The sequence below is a fragment of the Rhinopithecus roxellana genome, chromosome 4 (assembly GCF_007565055.1).
Source record: "Rhinopithecus roxellana isolate Shanxi Qingling chromosome 4, ASM756505v1, whole genome shotgun sequence".
In the NCBI taxonomy this organism is placed as follows: Eukaryota; Metazoa; Chordata; class Mammalia; order Primates; family Cercopithecidae; genus Rhinopithecus; species Rhinopithecus roxellana.
In genome coordinates this window covers 25941026-25960378 of record NC_044552.1, presented here as the reverse complement: position 1 = coordinate 25960378, position 19353 = coordinate 25941026, and the positions used below count along the sequence as shown (strand labels likewise).

General features: G+C 40.1%; 1 protein-coding gene across 1 annotated transcript in view; it reads left to right on the top strand.

Moving 5' to 3' along the window:
- Positions 1 to 19353, top strand: part of TSBP1 (testis expressed basic protein 1) — an 86464-nt gene that overhangs the window by 27299 nt on the left and 39812 nt on the right. The window contains exons 8-14 of the mRNA XM_010378300.2: positions 6853 to 6891; positions 7827 to 7847; positions 10214 to 10234; positions 10928 to 10948; positions 11406 to 11426; positions 14797 to 14817; positions 16254 to 16274. Of these exons, the coding sequence (XP_010376602.2) occupies positions 6853 to 6891; positions 7827 to 7847; positions 10214 to 10234; positions 10928 to 10948; positions 11406 to 11426; positions 14797 to 14817; positions 16254 to 16274 (165 nt within the window). The remainder of the gene's footprint in view (positions 1 to 6852; positions 6892 to 7826; positions 7848 to 10213; positions 10235 to 10927; positions 10949 to 11405; positions 11427 to 14796; positions 14818 to 16253; positions 16275 to 19353) is intronic.

Genomic DNA, 19353 nt, shown 5'->3' with positions numbered 1-19353 from the left:
CCATATGACCCAGCCATCCCACTACTGGGTATATACCCAAAGGATTATAAATTATTCTACTACAAAGACACATGCACACGTATGTTTATTGCGGCACTATTCACAATAGCAAAGACTTGGAATCAACCCAAATGTCCATCTGTGACAGACTGGATTAAGAAAATGTGGCACATATACACCATGGAATACTATGCAGCCATAAAAAAGGATGAGTTTGCGTCCTTTGTAGGGACATGGATGCAGCTGGAAACCATCATTCTTAGCAAACTATCACAAGAACAGAAAACCAAACACCGCATGTTCTCACTCATAGGTGGGAACTGAACAATGAGATCACTTGGACTCGGGAAGGGGAACATCACGCACTGGGGCCTATCATGGGGAGGGGGGAGGGGGGAGGAGGGAGGGATTGCATTGGGGAGTTATACATGATATAAATGATGAATTGATGGGTGCTGATGAGTTGATGGGTGCAGCACACCAACATGGCATAAGTATACATATGTAACAAACCTGCACGTTATGCACATGTACCCTAGAACTTAAAGTATAATAAAAAAAAAAATAAAAAATAAAAATAAAAATAAAAAAGCATCATGATAATAAGCATCCTTAAGATGAGGATTATCTTCGGATGGTGAGTAAATTAAATGAGGATGTAACACATTTTGAGATTAATCTCAAAGGATAATGAGCAATTAGTTATATAGAGTATTTAGCTGAAAGATGCATAGGGCCACCAGGAAGCTATTCATCCCTGAAGCTCAAGATGATATGTGGTCCTGCAGAATGGATGAGGCCCTCTTGAGAGATAATTCTCATAGGCAATTCACTGGACTGTGGTAACTTGAGAAAGGGCCTCTCAAACCAGGACCTCAAAGGACTTGATCCTATTATCTCTTTGAAAATCTTGAACTAGCATAGTGCCCAAGATGGAGGAGGCTGTGGTCCATTACCCGTACATGTATAAACAGATAAGGACTGCAATGTGAAACGATGATATAATAATATGTGTTGAGCATTATGCTCCAGGCTCTGTCCTAAATACTTCTTCATAATAATCCTAGGAAGTAGATATTATTATAAATTCTATTTTTAAAATGAATAAACTTAGGCATAAAAAAATAAAAAACAGGCAGAGTAACACAGCTAGTAAGTAGGGGAACCAGGATTCAAACCCAAGCATTCTAGTAGTTGATGGCCCATTGTACTTAATGAGACCTAATCAAGGGTCCCCTTTCTAAAATGATTTCAGTGAGAATTGTATACTTTATAAACCAATTAACTCAGACTGATGTGGATTTTTATTATTATTCCTCAGTGCCAACTCCAGGAATCATATTTCAGTTTATTTTCTATTTCTAATTTAGGAAAGAGAAATGAGAGCAAGCAGATAAGAAGGAAGTACATAGGGAAACTAAGGAAAGTTTAATCAAGACTAAGGTCCTCCACCTCCTCAAAGCAAGAGGAGGAAAAAGAAAAAAAAAAAAAAAAAAAAACTAAGGGCCAAGCATGGTGGCTTACACCTGTAATCCCAGCATTTTGGGAGGCTGAAGTAGAAGGATCCTGGAGGCCAGGAACTCAGGACCTGCCTGGACAACATAGTGAGGCTCTGTCTCTTCAAAACAATTAAAAGGATTAGTAGGGCATGGTGGCATGCCTGTAGTCCTAGCTACACAGGAGGCTGAGATGGGAAGATCACTTGAGCCCAGTAGTGAGAGGTTACAGTGAGCTACGACAGAACCACTGAACTTCAACCTGGGCAACAGAGTGAAACCCTGTCCCAGAAAAAAAAAAAAAGACTAAGGTCTTCCAAGTTTTCTTAAGAGTTTCAACCTTTACAAAGGCTGAGAAGAAAAGGAAAAGGGAATCACCTTCTCTGCTCATCGTCAGTCCTACATGTCATTCTGGGCCTTGGCCACACCACCAGAGTACAAGATGCCTAAACAATCTACGAAAAAAATCACACTACAGCTGGCATACAGGATCTGATGCTCCCTGGGGAAGGTAGTGTGAGGGATGTTTTTTCTGATCTTCTTTTCAAAGGGGGGTTAACACTGATGCTTTTAAGCAATCGATGTGCCCTTAGAGATGTGGGTATTTAACACAGTTTACAAGGGAATTGAGCAAGTTCTTGGTTGTTTCAGTACCATAAACCCTTGTTTGTCTAGGGACCTCATCCTCCTTATTTGCCTCTTTCTAGGCATGCCCTATTTCTAGAAAGTCAGCCTTTTTGCTTATCCTACCAAAACTTACCCTAAGGCTAAAAGGCCCAAGAACATAGGGCTTTAGTTTGTGAATGTAGCCTCACTGAATCATAAAAGTTGAGCAGAAGAAAAATTATTAAACCCTGTCATAGATCAGTTAAATGCAGTTCCAAAAGATGGTGAGAATTATCAAACTTTGCATAGTCATTTAACAGTCAATGTAAGACAAATAAGACTAATGTCCAGACTTTCTCCACTGAATATAGTGAGGGTTCATTCTATGGTAGCTTGTACAAATTACTATCAAAGTTAATATCATTGAACCTTCTACAAGCCTTGCCCTAGAATTTGTTATTTTACAAGAGGAACATTTTAGAGATGAACAAAAACAACAGCAAAAAAATGTTGGGGAGGGAAGATGGTATGTTAAAGAAAAAAAAATTTTAAAGGAATATTCCAGAAAGAAGAGAAAATTGTAAAGAATATGAAGGAAAACGTGCTGAACTTAAAGTGAAGAAAACTGGAGGCTAAAATTGCCTTTAATTTTTTGCATACTCAGGCACAGCCCTTCTCTTTCTCAATCTCAGTGTTCTTTTGTTATAAAACTAGAACCTTTGTAACATTGCCTTTCTTTGGTTCTTGAGGCTATCACATTAGGGAAAGAAGACTCTCCAAACTGAAAAGATGAAAGAAAAAGGGAGTGAGAAACGGAAAAGACAGGAGAAAGGTGGAGAACGAAATCAGAATATTGGAAATATAGTAAATCTGAATATTCCCCTGTAACTTTCACTCCTGCATAGTGTCTAAGGGGGAAAAGACATGGGACCACCTGCAAGTGTGACCACTTTATGAGCCTACCTACAGGGGAATGGAAAGTCTAATAACCTGAGGGAGGACCTATTTCCGGGAAGACTCTTGGGAAATTGATGGATTATTGAAACTTTAGACTGACTTGAATAATTGTTATTGTTCTTTAGCTTCACCTCAAGGATCCATGAGTAAGTTTATCTTTTTGTTTCAAAATCTGGTGGTGCTGGGCTCCTACACAAGGCAGAGGACTTCTCCCTGTCTGAACTATTTTCTGTTTCCTGCTATGTCCGTGTAACAGAGCTTAAGTCTCATGATTCTCCACCTTGTCCTTCATTAGCCATCTTAACTGGATCATGCCCACCTTTATCACCTTTCCCCCCTCTCTAAGACAATGAGACCTCCCACCTTGCTTAAGCAAATTCCTTCCTTCTTGCCTTTGACCACATCCTCTCACTCCCTTATTTCTTCAGAAGTCATTGCTTCTGTCTTCTACATCTTTAAATATTTTCCTTCCTTTAACTGCTTCTCCTTAAGGTATAGAACAGGTTTGATTTTCTTCCATCTTAAACAGATCCTAACTACGTCCCTCTCTAATCGCAGCCTACCTTCAAGGGAGGAAATTATGCTGTACACTCTGACTGTGGGCTTAGAAAAAAGTTATTGCTCACTTCTTATCTGAACTATATACTATTTCTCCATGAATTGAAAGTAATATAAGACCTACTAAAAATCACTTTTAAAATAAATTTGCTTGTTAATTATTTTCAATTTACAGAGGACTATTGTCTAGAAGTTAAACACACAGACCCTAGAGCCAGGCTAACTAGAGTTGTATCCCGGTTCCCTACTTACTATTTGTTTGAACATAGGCAAGTTATTTAATCTCTCATTAAAATTTCAAGTCAGTTATATAACTAATTTCAATAACCAGTTGAAAATTAATCAAATAAAAGAAAAGAGAAGAGGCTGGGTACTGTGGCTCACGCCTGTAATCATGACACTTTAGGAGGCTGAGGTGGGTGGATCACCTGAGGTCAGGAGTTCGAGATCAGCCTGGCTAACATGGTGAAACCTCGTCTCTACCAAAAATACAAAATTAGTTGGGCATGGTGGTGTGTGCCTGTAATCCCAGCTACTAGGGAGGCTGAGGCAGGAGAATCACTTGAACCCGGGAAGGGGAGGTTGCAGTGAGCCGGGATCGCACCACTGCACTCCAGCCTGGGTGACAGAGGGAGACGCCATCTCAAAATAAAAGAACAGAGAAGTGAGGGAAGCTGAAAAAGATGAGTGGAGAAGGGAGGAAAACCAAAGAGGTAAAGTTTAAATAAACCTTCTGGAACTGATTTCAATTGATTGTCAAAAAAAAAAAAAAAATGAACACATTTTCTAAATGAAGGGAAGACTGTGACAGGAATGAGGAGCAGAGAAGTGAGGAAATCGGCAAAAAAGTCCAAAACAGATAACCCTGGCTGGACAGATTTTTTTTCTGATCTATGTGCTTTTCCTACAAAATTTTTCATATTGACTATTACTTTTGTGGTTGCATATTAGGGTCACATTTCCTACTAGCAAAGTTGTTTCTTGTTCAAAGATGGAATTAAATATATCATATTTCATTATGTTTTTCTAAAAGGCATCAAAACTTCCAGATGCTTCACAATCTGAACAAGTTTATTACTCACAGGTTTTAATTAAATGTGACCCAACCAATACCTATCCTTAAAATAAGGAAAAGAAAGGGATTCACTTGCCCTATCCTGACTCAGGCCACAACCCATACGATGCTGATCTCAAACTGCACTGTTGCTGAAGTATAGATAGTGGTCACTTAAATCATCTCTCCTTATCTGAAAATACAGCTCCCAAATTAGCCAAGAGTAGCCCAGTGCCACTTGTAGATGTGTTTTGTTTGGCCAGCACAGCATTATTTTAAACTCTGAATTTGAATGCCTCTGAGTAGGGCATGGACTTTTCACCATCTCTATCCCTTGTAACTCTAGCAGATTCACAATAATGAGACCTGCTGGACCCCTTAATGCAAGTGAGTTTGTGATCCCCACAAAGATAATGAGGAATTCTGTCTGGTATGGAAAATGTGGTACTCTCTAAACGAACTAACTTGGATGTTCCCATTAGGAAGAATATCCACAGAGACAGTGTCCTTAATCCAAAACACATAATATTCAGTATTTTGGCAGGATATGTATATCCTAAGTTTTTTTATCTGCTTTTTTGGTCTGTAAGGCAACAAGTAAATGCCTTTCACTGCCCTGCTTATTTGTCTTCAGCTGGGAAATGCCACAAAACACTCAGTTCAAGAATTTCCTTTCTTGGCCCAGTATGGAGGCTCATGCCTGTAATCCCAGCACTTTGGGAGGCCGAGGTAGGGGGATCACTTGAGGCCAGGAGTTTGAGACCAGCCTGGTCAACACGGCGAAACCTCATCTCCAATAAAAATACAAAAATTAGCTGGGCATGGCGGTGCATGCCTGTAATTCCAGCTAATCAGGAGGTTGAGGCACAAGAATGCCTTGAACTCAGGAGGCGAAGGTTGCAGTGAGCCGAGATTGTGCCACTACACTCCAGCCTGGGTGACAAAGACTGTCTCAAAAAAAAAAAAAAAAGAAGAAGAAGAAGAGAAAAGAAAAGAAAAATTCCTTTCTCCTCATTATTCCTTATTACTTTAGGTCAGGAATGGAATATATATGACCTGTGTTACATTTCTGCTCACGCGTTTACCTATGGCAGACATCAGTAATCGATCATGATTCTCTTACCTGCGCAGCCCACATGTATCCTAAAATTCTTCTCATCTCCAGATAGTCATTACTAATTGATAAAAATTAAATATGCATAACTCAAGTACACTTGTCACTCCTATCATAGGTTAATATCTTAAATCTTAAAAATCTTAAGTATAGAAAACTGTCCTTTTAAAATTATCTTTATTTGGTGGTGGAAGTGGCTTCACCTTCTCAAGAGACTGACAGTTCAGTGATTGATGGCCTAAAATACCACATAGAAAAACAGACATCTCTTCCCAAATGCTGAGGGTAGATCCTGTTGTTTCTGGGGAAAGCTACTACTTCCCTCCCAAAACAGCAAAGTAACAAATAAGCGAAAAATAATTATACACAAAGAAGGAAACACAATATTCAATTATTTTAAGAGAAAAAATTGCAAAATTTTCAACATCTTAAAATATGATTGGTTATTTCTCAAGACAGAAGCAACAGAGATTAAAATGACATAATTAAGGTACTAAGGTACACAAGAAGACAGGGTTATTTTAAAGATTAAAATAACACAAATTAATAAATCAAAAATAAAAACACAATTAAATGTACATTATAACGCTCTGCTGTCAGGACTCAGAACTTTTCAAATGACAGTCAGAAATAAAAGGAAAAAATAAAGCAGAAAAAAGTAAAATAAAGTAGCTTACTACTTTGCCGAAGTATTTCATTTGTTTATAGTTACTGAATATTTCTTTCCATAACATTTCTAATACAACTTTTCAGCTTTCCCTTCTGTTATTACTCCTGATTTTTCACTGCAACTTCACAATATAAGTAAGATGGGGACACCACTTCTGTTTTAGAGATGAGAAAATTAATGTTCAAAACATTTAGTGACTTGCCCAGAATCACAGAGCTAAAGAATAGCAAAATTGGGACTCAGGTCTTTAACCTCAAGACTGTTTGTACCACACCTGGGGAGGAGGAGGAGGGAACGGGATTATCTATCTCCATGCCTTCTGACAGTCTAAATCTAATTTAGTCTAAAGTCTAATCTAAATCTAATCTAATATTATACTTTTCCATTTTTATTATAGGTAGTATAAAATGTTTAAAAACAATTGAAGAACCTCTCTGTAAGTTTCCCATATACACAACTCAGTCCTTTTTTTACTGACACCTAATAATTGCACAAATTTATGGGATACATGTGATATTTTGATACATGCATATCAAGTGTAATGATTTGGATGTTCTATAATGTGCCTGCTACCAGAGGAATGGGGAGGGTGGTGAGAAGGCACATAAAGGTGGAGGAAAGGAGAAAAACTTGCAATTTTACTGTTCTCTCTTTCTTTTACCAGTATGAGGAATTTGAGGCTGATTTCAAGATCCTATAAGTGACTGATTAATGTTTTGTTTTGTTTTTTTTTTGTTGTTTTTTTTTTTTTTTGAGGTGGAGTTTCACTCTTGTTGCCCAGGCTGGAGTGCAATGGCACGATCTCGGCTCACCGCAACCTCTGCCTCCCAGGTTCAAGCAATTCTCCTGCCTCAGCCTCCCTAGTAGCTGGGATTACAGGCATGTGCCACCAGGCCCAGCTAATTTTGTATTTTTAGTAGAGACGGGGTTTCTCCATGTTGGTCAGGCTGGTCTCGAACTCCCGACCTCAGGTGATCCACCCTCCTCGGCCTCCCAAAGTGCTAGGATTACAGGCGTGAGCCACTGCGCCCGGCCTGTGACTGATTAATTTTTTCATTTAGCAAAGGGGAAATTCTTATAATAAAAACTAGATTAATTAATGAAATTGTGAAAAAGATTCTGGGGCCAGGGAAAATTGTCTATAATCTTTAGAAGGATTTGACAGCAGGAAGATAATGAAAATTAAGAATAATAACTGCAGGGAGTATGATTTTCACAGTCTCCTAAGGAAAAAAGGAAAATGCCTGCTTACCTTCTTGCTGCCTTTCCATGTAAATCAAATATGTAATAAATGCTTGATCTGAAACTCCCTGAGATAAACACCCTTGAGTCATGCTGTCTCTAAACTCACCTTTTTTGTTTGTATTTTAGCCAGAACGGCAGGAGCCATTAGTAAGTTCTTTTTCTGCCCTTTAATTCTCATGTGCTTTGCTCTACTAAACTGTTAGAACATGTAAGACATTTCATATTTCTAGATGCTTTTGTTTCTTTCACAAATTGTCCATTCTTTTCCCCTTCCTTATTCTCTATTCTTATCTTAATAAACTGCGGTGCCTCTGTAAGAAAGTGCTATTACCTTTAACTTTTCCAAACTCTTGAGATTCAACAGCAAAGGGAAAAGAGTAAAGAACAAAAAATGGTCAAGTGAAAGGAAGAAAGATTGCCCTGTGAGAAAACCCAGTAACACTCAAAGAAAGAGGCTTGATGGTGGCCATTGTACTTAAGACCCACCAAGAAAATTTCAGTGACATGCAGTAAGTCCCAGCTCACTGACCGAGGATCCCAGACTGTCACTGATGTTTGTGGGATGTATATCCCCTGCCAAGAACAAAGAATAAAACTGAAAGAAGTATCCAGATAGAATTTTAAATGAAACTGTAGCGTACATCTCTGGAAGAAGCATTGGTTGGGAATAGAGAATAAGGGATAAGTGAGAGGAAGTTGATTTAAAAAGGAAAAAAAAAAAAATAATGGTAAATGGAAACAATGACTTTTATATGATCTGAGATTTTACCAGCCCTTTATGGCTTTGATGCTTAAAGTGAGTCCAAGGACCTGCATCAACATCACCTTGGAGTTTTAGAGATGCAGAGTCTGAGCCTGTTGCCCACCCCTGACCTACTAAATGAGACTTTGCATTTTAACAAGATCCCCAGGTGATTTGCATGCATACCAAAGTTTAAGAACCATTGCTCTACAGGATTTTAATTCTCTGCCCTGAGAGAGGAAATAAAAAGATGAATGCACTTGGTCCAAATTTAACCAGCTTTTCCAGCCCTGCTGATTCTCCATACCAAGACTGATCTTAAGGTCAAAGACAAGAAAGATGAAACTCATCAGGGTTTAATTCACTTTTTAACACATTTCCATCCTTCATTTTTGAGGATGTTCAGAGCTTGAGCCCCTGAGGCAGCACTAACTCTGAAGGAAAGAGGAAAAAAGTGATTTGAAAATTAAAGCTCGTGGTTTATCACATCCTGTGTCTACTCCTCTTGAAGTGTTTATACAAATGAAACATTATTAAAATAATCAAGTCAAACTTCGAGAGCAAATACTGGGTAGGTATCATAAAAGAACATATTAGGCCAAGCACAGTGGCTCATACACGTAATCCTAGCACTTTGGGAGGCCAAGGTGAGAGGATCACTTATAGCCTGTGAGGTGCATGAGGTGTAGAGGTGTGGTGGGGTGTGTGCGTGTGTGTGTGTGTGTGTGTGTGCGTGTGTGTGGTCATAAATAAGAAGACTGTTACTGCATTATTAACAAGTATGTGGGTCTAGTGTCTCAATTCCTTTGCCCACTACTCATACCTATAAATGTCTTAAGTCAACCTAGCAGTTTCTATTCCCTCTTATATGGCAGGCCAAGTTACTCTGTTGAATAAGGGCCAAAATCACCACAGAGACAGAAATTCCCACTGTCTCCTTCAGAAGATGAGGCTATAGATTCTAGCTAAGCAAGTTCAAATTAGCCAGCTGGAAGACAGGCAATGGCCTGTGTAATCTACTGAGATACAAGCAGGACACCCATCGGGAAAGGGGAAGGAACCCTGCCTGACCAAATGTGCATCCCTACAGTTCCAGCTGGCAGATTCCAGCAGTAACCGGGGTCCTCCAAGATGAAGAAGGAAGCATTTATAAACTCTATTTGTTCCTCCATGGAAGTGGAAATTTTCCTCCTGGTATCTACATTTGTGATGTTTTCCCAGTAAGAATTTTAATGCAAACAGTATTTTCTCATTAGTTCTATTTTGTTTTTTCCATATTTTAGCTGGAACTATTAGACCTATAAGTGAGTTCCTTTTCTGTTTCCTCTAACATTCTTTGGCCTTCTGTGGGATATGGGGTCCTCTCCACATCCTGTTACCATTTCTACCCCTACAGGATTTCTCACTCATACTTCTTAATTGTATTCAAATCTTCTGACACCTTCTGATGCCCCAGTCATCAGACACAATATCCTGAATTGTTACTTAATTTAGGATAAGGGAAAGCCAAATAATTCATGTTTAAAATTGTATTTTATTTTAATTATTTATATTTATTATTTTTTAGTTACCTAAATTTCTCATTTAAGATAGATGCTGAATGATTTAAACTGGCAGGAGGGTTATGCGGCTTCCAGGCTAAGATTATCTGCAGTCCCACAGTAGTTGTTCTCCTCTGGTTGAATTGTTTCACCGTTTATTTAGAAACAATATCGGTAAAATGAAAATTCTGTTAATGTCAAACCATACTTTCCTCCTTTTTGTATTTCAGTGCAATTCACAGCCCCTATTCGTAAGTATCAAGTTTGTTTTTCCACTCTGGTCCCTTTGATATCTGACCTATGAGGTCTTGGGGCCTGATCTGCTCTGCATTTTTCTAAATAATTTCAACTTTTATTTTAGATTCAGGTGGTGTATATGCAGGTTTGCTAATGGGTATATTGTGTGATGCTGAGGTTTAGGGGTGACATGCATTCTTAACACTGTCTTTCTCAATTCCCCTAGCATTCCTGTTACATAGTTTCCAAAGAGGCCATCCTCAAAGTGTTAAGAAATCTCACAGGCTAACATTTAAAAATATAAACCAAAACAACCCTCTTAGTAATAGTCATAATGATCCATCAGCAAGGGAAGGTACATCTTTCAAATAAACCCTGTCTCTAAGGAAACTGGGGGCAAGGGGCAATAAAATGTAAGAAGAAAAATAGAGGCATAACAGATTAATATGGAGTGAGTCTTTCCCAACCCTCTGAAGATTTCCAACCATCCCTGAAAGCAGGAGGAGGCCTCCATCCCTGTAGGTCCCTTATATTGTGCAACAGGGAGCCTGCCTGAGGCTCGCCATACAAGCAACTCTTGATCTTCCCGTTGTTTCTATTTATGATACTCCCTAGAGCGAGTGTTAGGCAATGGGAATTTCCTTCACAGTGGTGAAGCATACTGATATCTTTTTCTTTCTCCCTCTCTCTCTCTCTCTCTCTCGCAGCTGGAGCTACAGGACCTATCAGTAAGTTTGCTGTCTGATTCTCCACAGTGAGCATTTTACTTTCCTGCGGTATCTTAGGGATCACTACCTGGTTTCCATGTTGGGATTTCAAGGGTTTGGAGTTCACATTTTCTTCATCCTCTTATTTTTCTTCGACCTAGCATTTCAGTAAGTCATGATTAGCTCTGTGAACGTACACTTCACCAATAAAAGCAAACTACAAAGTGGAGGATGAACCCTTGCAGATTTCCAATGGCTCCTTAGCATCACACAAGGGATTTTTAGATGAGGAGGCCCTTATATGTACTAGTTTGCCATAGCAAGAAAGTCACCATTTCTACTACTCAACTGCAGCTGAACTTGACATTAGTGATGCAGATTCCTACTGGGGAAAGTATAAAAATGAAAGTACATAAATAAAAAGTATATATAAAATATATATATATAGCTACTGATTTCTTTTCTCTTTTTTCTTTAGAGCTCTCTCACAAAACCATTGGTAAGTCATCTGATTCTCAATTATAATGCCTTCTGGTACTTTACTTAGAACATCAATCTATTTTTAATTCAATTATTCATGCCCAAGGACTCAAAGATCAAGTCCTTCTGCCACCTCATAATTTCACCCAGTGCTCCTTCAGGTTGGACTCATCCAGGTTTTGCAATAAAAATATATTAACTATGAAGCTGAAATGCAAAGTGAAAAATATCCCACTAGAGATGGTCCTAAGCTGTTTCCACTTCAGCATATAATCTAGCTCTGTAGAGTCAATATTTAATAAAGATTTAGAACCCAGCACCTAAACTTCCTGCTTTGCTTTCCATGGAAATGATTTTTCCATTATTAGATAATCTTCACTTTGTAAAATAATGCAAATTTTAAGTTTCCTTTCCTTTTTGGGGGTGGGGGCGGAGACAGAGTCTAGCTCTGTGGCCCAGGCTGGAGTGCAGTGGTGCAATCTTGGCTCACTGCAAGCTCCGCCTCCTGTGTTCAGGACATTCTCCTGTCTCAGCCTCCTGAGTAGCTGGGACTACAGGTGCCCATCACCACACCTGGCTAATTTTTTTGTATTTTTAGCAGAGATGGGGTTTCACCGTGTTAGCCAGGATGATCTCGATCTCCTGACCTCGTAATCTGCCCGCCTCAGCCTCTGAAAGTGTTGGAATTACAGGCTTGAGCCACCTTGCCCAGCCTTTCTTTCCTTTCTAATTGCCCTGAAAAGTTCTCTCCAGAAGAGTTAGGCTCTATTTTCAGCAACTTTTAGCAACCTAGTCACATTCTTTGAGTGATCCCTATAATGTCTTACTACTGTTTTTCTAACACTCATGTACATTACTTTGTTGCATCTAAACAACATCAAATGGCAATGGGTAAGGCAGTTATTATCCTCACATTTAGAAATGAGGAAACTGAGGGTCAGGAGTCATTTCTCAAAAAAAAAAAAAGAGGATGGGTTAGTTAATAAAATTAAGACTAAAGTTTTATTAACTCTTCATTCTTTCCACTATCTTTCCATTTTTGGGTGTTATAACAAGTTATTAACAGTGAATAAAATGAACTTCTAATGTTGAGATTAAAAGGTAGTAAAGGCCTAGAGGAGACAAAGTGAGAGAATGAGTAACACAAATAGTAACAGATAAAGAAGATGCAGGTTAGAGACAGATAAATAGGAGAAATTTAAAAAGAACAAAAGTAGGAAGAAAATTGGAAGGAGAAAGAGTAAGTGAATTGGCACATAAGAGAAACGAATATGTTGAGAAAGAGAATAAAAATAAAGGTACAAGAAGTCACAAACTGAAACTGGAAACCGGGGAAGAAAACAGAAAAACCCAAGAAACAAAATACATTTTGAAGTGATCACCTATCCAAGGATTTAGTAACTTACGTCAAGAGAGCAGGTTTCCTAAGAGTTCTACTTCAGAATCAAAGATACATATTTGTAGATACAGACAAAGCAACTATTAGCATAATATCTAAACGTATAACTGGTCTACTGCTCATAGCCAAGGGTATCCAGATCTGGACAGCCACTTTCTAGGTGTTTATACACAGAAAAAAAAATTCAGAGTTAAAAGTTCGGGGATTATATTGATCAAAATTTGGATGTTTCTCATCCTGAGTGACACTGAAGTGAAGGATTATTAACTGCAATGCCCACTGGGTGAGGATATGGTCTTTTCAGATTCAACTAACCTTGCAGACTGACAAGATTACCACAGCTCTCATCTGGCACCAGTCTACTCAGTAGGACCTAAGGCAGGAAGCACAGCTTGCCAGCAAGGGCATTATCAGCTATCCCTCTGCTGTGGGAGCAGTACTCGCCATGATCTATGCAGGTGTCCACATAGCCACCTAGGACCTATTCTGCTTGGCCTTCTGTTAGATGAGTTGGGAGCTGACCTGGCTTAGAAACCCCACAGGTCTACCAGGAACTAAAATCTCCTATAAGAACCCCATACACATTACCTGCAGGGATCCCGTAAGGAATATGACCAAACACATGGGTCACTGCACTCAGGGAAGCCCAAAGTTATGGCTTCTTAATACATATTTACAGTTTTCCTAGTTCAGATGCAGTCTGACATCAAGGATCATTCTTATGTAAGCAGTGTTGCTAAATAACATAACAGGCTTTCGGCCAGGCACGGTAATCCCAGCACTTTGGGAGGCCAAGACCAGCGAATCACAAGGTCAGAAGTTTAAGACCAGCTTGGCCAATATGGTGAAATCCCATCTCTACTTAAAAAATACACAAAAATTAGCTGGGTGTGGTGTCGTGCACCTACAGTCCCAGCTACTCAGGAGGCTGAGGTAGGAGAATCGCTTGAACCCGGGGGTAGAGGTTGTAGGGAGCCAAGATCATGCCACTGCACTCCAGCCTGGGCAACAGAGTAAGACTCCGTCTCAAATAAATAAATAAATAAATATAACAGGCTTTCGATATTTATCAGGTCATCAGGTGATCAGAGCTAGAAAACCAACTGAAGGCCAAATTCTCATTAAAAACTGAAGGTTTTGGCCAGGCATGGGCTCACACCTGTAATCCCTGCACTTTGGAAGGCTAAGGCAGGAGGATCACTTGAGACCAGGAGTTCAAGACCAGCCTGAGCAACAACAGAGCAGGACCCCATCTCTACAAAAAAATTCTTTTTAATTAGCCAGGCATAGTGGCATGTAGTTGTAGTCCTAGCTACTCAGGAGGCTGAGGTGGGAAGGTCACTTGAGCCCAGGAGGTGGAGACTGTAGTGAGCTATAATTGCACCATTGCACTCCAGCCTGGGTGACAGAGTGAGACCTTGTCTCAAAAAAAAAAAAAAAAAAACAGAAGGTTTTGTTGACTCTTTGCTCATAGACTCTAAAGCTAATCAAAGCAGCAGTCACTGCTCTATCACTCTCCAATAAGCTGGAAGCTGTGCGAAGAGGAAACTGGATTCTTACCTCCTATTCTAATGTCTACCTCTGGAACATATTAGTTGATCAGAAATAAAGATTTTAGTGAAAGAACAGTCCCTTGGGAAAGAAATATTTTCTACTCCTACTGACAGGAAGTGTTTCACCTTTCCCTACTATCAGTAATGTTAATACCTAATAACAAAGTTTCACCTTTCCCTAGTATCTCTTAGGTTGACAAGAATCCTATAAAAACTTTCACCTTGGGCTGAAATACTGCAGTAAATGCTAAATATTCTTTTTCCTTTTTTCTATGGTTAACATAGTTGGATTAATTCTCCCTAATGATCTCATAACTGATATCACTTCTTCTCCCCTGCTCTACCTCTCAAAGCCTCGGTTCTAGGATAAAATTAGTGAAAAATATACCCCCCAGTCAAACCACCATACTAATATGCCAATTTGAACTTCTTTTTAGTGCAGACTCCAGGACCTATTGGTAAGCTGCCTGTATATATCAACTTATCTCTATTGGTTTCTTACTATGTCTGAAGGAGACTGGCTCCAACCGTTTAAGTATCTGGGTTAAAGAAGCTAAAAATCATATGTCTTAGACTTTCATTTCCCCATATCCTAACTGTTAGGTTTTGGAGGGAAGGCAAGGGTTAAAGAAAGACACAGAGAGAGTGGTGGCTCTACAGCAAATGCAGGCTTTATGTCCAGCAGAAGACCTACAGAAGCGGGGAACTAGCCTAATGCCAGTGTCCACCACTGCTTACAGGCTGGGGATACTTATAGGTATGGGTGGGAGGGTCTGGGTAGTATGGCTCGCTGCCCGGCAGGATATTGATAAGATGTTCCCATGATAAGGGGGTTCTGGCCCTTGTTCCTGCAGAATGTGGTGTTCCTTGCACTTTCTCCCAGCAGAATATGATAGGGAGGTTTCTTTAGTTGGCCCTTTGTCCACCTTGTAGTCAGGTGGTTAGGCAGAACGTTTCTTACAGCCTGAACCCTCGTGGAATGTTTCACTTTGACCAAGGTCTTCAAAATAGCTGGAGGCTTACAAAATGGTGCAGTTTGGATTAACACTAACATCTCTCTGGGCAACCAATTATATTTTAGAAAATGGAAATTCCATCACCTTAAAATTCATAACAGACAGGCATTGTTCTAATAATGATTATAGTGGCTTGTCAATAATCATTAGAATAGCTTCCTAAGGCAAAGGTGTAATCGAATCTGGAAAAGAATATAAGAAATGAACAAGAATATAAAAGAAAGGTAGCTGAGAGTGAAACAGAGTGATGTGAGGAAAAAAGACTGGGGGAATATGGGGAAAGGAATACAATTAAGGATCTCACCTCCAACACCTATAATGAAAAGCAAGAATGAAGTGGTTATGTAACTAAAACAGGGTTAATAATCTCCTAGAAGAAGATCTGGTTCTTATAGAGAGGCTACAGTACAGCAGTAGTGCAATGAAAAATATTTAATCCTGAATAATGAGATTTAGTAATTCCTGAGAAAATCATTTTCACTGCTTGCCTTGGGAAAACAGCACTAATAGAGGTGTTTTTGGGCCAGGCGCAGTGGCTCACACCTGTAATCCCAGCACTTCGGGAGGCCAAGGTGGGCGGATCACCTGAGGTCAGGAGTTCAAAACCAGCCTGGCCAACATGGCAAAACCCCATCTCTACTAAAAATACAAAAAATAGCCAGGCATGGTGGTGGGCACCTGTAATCCTGCTACTCAGGAGGCTGAGGCACGAGAATCACTTGAACACAGAAGGCGGAGGTTGTAGTGAGCCAAGATCACCCCACTGCACTCCAGCCTGAGCAGCAGAGTGACACTCTGTCTCAAAAAATATGTGTGTGTGTGTGTGTGTGTGTGTGTGTGTGTGTGTGTGTGTTTAATTTGTTTGTTTCTATTTTTAGTACAATATCCTGGACCCAATGGTAAGTACCTTATCTATCCTCTCCCTCCAGCTTCCTTGATCTTCTCCAGTGTCTAGAGGGCCTGGTCCCTGTCTGAAATGCCCTAGATGTGTCTTACTGCCATAAGAGCAGTTGTTTTACGCATGTTTTTATGCTTCCTGGTTTCAACCTACTGAGAATTCTCCAGGACTTTTTTTTTTTTTTTAAGAAAAAGAGTAAGAAAATTTCCCCAGAAATAGTCATAATGTCTTCTATAAAAATACAGAAGAATTTTCTAAAGTAGCAGAGAGAGAATAATAAGGGCAGCTTTCCAGTTCTAAAGTGCTTTGTGGTTTCTAAAGGGCCTACTCAAAGATAATGGAGACAATGAGGAGGAAATGAGAAAAGAAAATCAAATTTTAAGAATAAATATAAAGGGAGAAAAGACAATAAAATTTTACAGGAAATACTATTCTGGGTCTAGTCTAACCTGAGTTCTCCGGTCTTCTCTCCAAAGGACTTTCTCTTTCCTCATGTCCTATCCTGCTCTCTTATCTCCAAACACCTTTCATCCCCACCACACGTGCGCGCATGCGCAAACACACACACACGACAGAGAGGAAAAGACAGAGCACCTCGTGGAACACGATATGACAGTAATTGGGCTGTAATTACAGGAACTGGCAGAAGCATCACATATGGAAGAGAATAAAGTGAAAGTCCATATTGTGACGAACTAGGGAGAAACCAGTGTTAAAATATACGGCATCAAACCAACCCCAGGACATGGGAAATTCTGAGTCTAGAAATTAAGGGGTAGCATTAGAAAGTTTAAGTCAAGCAGGAAGGATTATCAGAAGGCAAGTCACATATATTCAAACAAACATTCCTTCATCTAGCTGATCTCCTACCATGTATCAGATACTAAGCTGAGCATCATGAATAAGGAAGAGAGATGTGGTTGGTCTCTGGTGCCATGGAATTTACACTCCTATAAGATCACTTGGGAAAACAAACCCAAAATGTGTAGAGAGCAGGCAGCATCCCACACAATCATACTATGACCATTAAAACTGGATATTTACTGCCCTAAATTCTGGTTCTAACTATCCTTTTTGTGCATGAATAAGAGTCATTTGTTATTGACTATTCCCCTGAATCAAGACTGATTTTCTCAGTACTCACAGATATTGCCAAGACTTATAGCCTTGGAAGTTCTCATAGTTATTACCCGGAGGATAAACATAAGCCAGCCCACCTCAGAGGATCTCACTGGGGCTAAAGGAAGGGTCACATGTGGTCCAAAGTTCCCTAATGGCCACCATGTGCCAGAGAATCTACATGGATACATGAATTCCCTTTCCCTTTTCTCCCCTGCTTGACTCCCTCTCCCCTACGTGTAAACACTTTAAAAATATGATAGTGTATAAATGAAAATTATATTGCTATTTTATTCCTTCCTAGCTTTTCCCTAAGTTATAAGTGATTTGGAGAAAGTGCAAAATGAATTGATTAAAATTTAAATGACTTTAACAAAAATTAGTGGTTCCTGACAGCCCTAGTAAAGAGAGTAGGAAGAAGACTTTTCAAGTCAATTGAAAGGTTATTACTGGGTAGAATATTCACTATTTGGGTAATGGGCACGCTAAAAGCCCAGACTTCACCACTTTGTCATATATGCACATAAGAAATCTGTACTTGCACCTCTTAAATATAATTAATTAATTAAAAGGTTAGGTGAAAAAGAATGACTAAAGAAAATGAGGCCGGGGCCGGGCATGGTGGCTCATGCCTGTAATCCCAGCACTTTGGGAACCCAAGGCAGGTGTATCATGAGGTCAGGAGTTTGAGACCTGCCTGACCAACGTGGTGAAACCCCATCTCTCCTAAAAATACAAAAATTTGGCCTGGTGCAGTGGCTCACTCCTGTAATCCTAGCACTTTGGGAGGCCGAGGAGGGTGGATCACTTGAGGTCAGAAGTTCAAGACCAGCCTGGCCAACATGGTGAAACTTCATCTCTACTAAAAACACAAAAATTGTCCGGGCGTGGTGTCTCATGCCTATAATCCCAGCTACTCAGGAGGCTGAGGCAGGAGAATCACTTGAACCCAGGAGCTGGAGGTTGCAGTAGGCCGAGATGGCGTCACTGCACTCCAGCCTGGGCGACAGAGTAAGACTCTGTCTCAAAAAAAAAAAAAAGATGCTGGGCGCGGTGGCTCACGCCTGTAATACCAGCACTTTGGGAGGCCGAGGCGGGCAGATCATGAGGTCAGGAGATCGAGACCATTCTGGCTAACACAGTGAAACCCCGTCTCTACTAAAAATACAAAAAAAAAAAAAAAAAAAATAGCCGGTTGTGGTGGCGGGTGCCTGTAGTCCCATCTACTCGGGAGGCTGAGGCAGGAGAATGGCGTGAACCTGGGAGGTAGAGCTTGCAGTGAGCCGAGATCACGCCACTGCACTCCAGCCTGGATGACAGGGCGAGACTCCGTCTCAAAAAAAAAAACTACAAAAATTAGCCAGACTTGGCGGCAGGCACCTGTAATCGCTTGAACCCGGAAGGCAGAGGTTGCAGTGAGCCGAGGTCATGCCACTGCACTCCAGCCTGGGTAACAGAGCAAGACTCTGCCTCAAAAAGAAAAAAAAAAGAAAGAAAGAAAATAAACGAAAAAGAAAAGGAGACTGACAAAAGTACATGTAAGTACAAGTTTAAGACATTATGAACCTCTGGAAGTGGTTCAAGCATCTACTGTCCCTGAGCGAAATGAGACGGAAGAATAAAGCCTCACTTTATCGCTTTATAACCAATCTCCTGCCTCAGACCAGCAGAAACAGGTCTGAGGCTACAAAGCACAAAGTAAGGCACGTAAGACTGGACATGCACTGAGCTGTCAGATTTTAGCGCCCCCCATATCCTCTCTGCAGTTACCCTCTTTAAGCCTATCAAGGGAGAACTGAATTCACTTGGTTTTACAGATGTTGATTTCTCCATTGTGTGTTCCTTCTGTTTCTTACCACCAGCTGAAACTTCAGTAATGACTGCTTAAGTTCCATGCCTGTTATAGGGCCTAGCATACTTTTCCTCTCTGCTCATTTCTGTCTTGGGTGTGTAGAAACTCA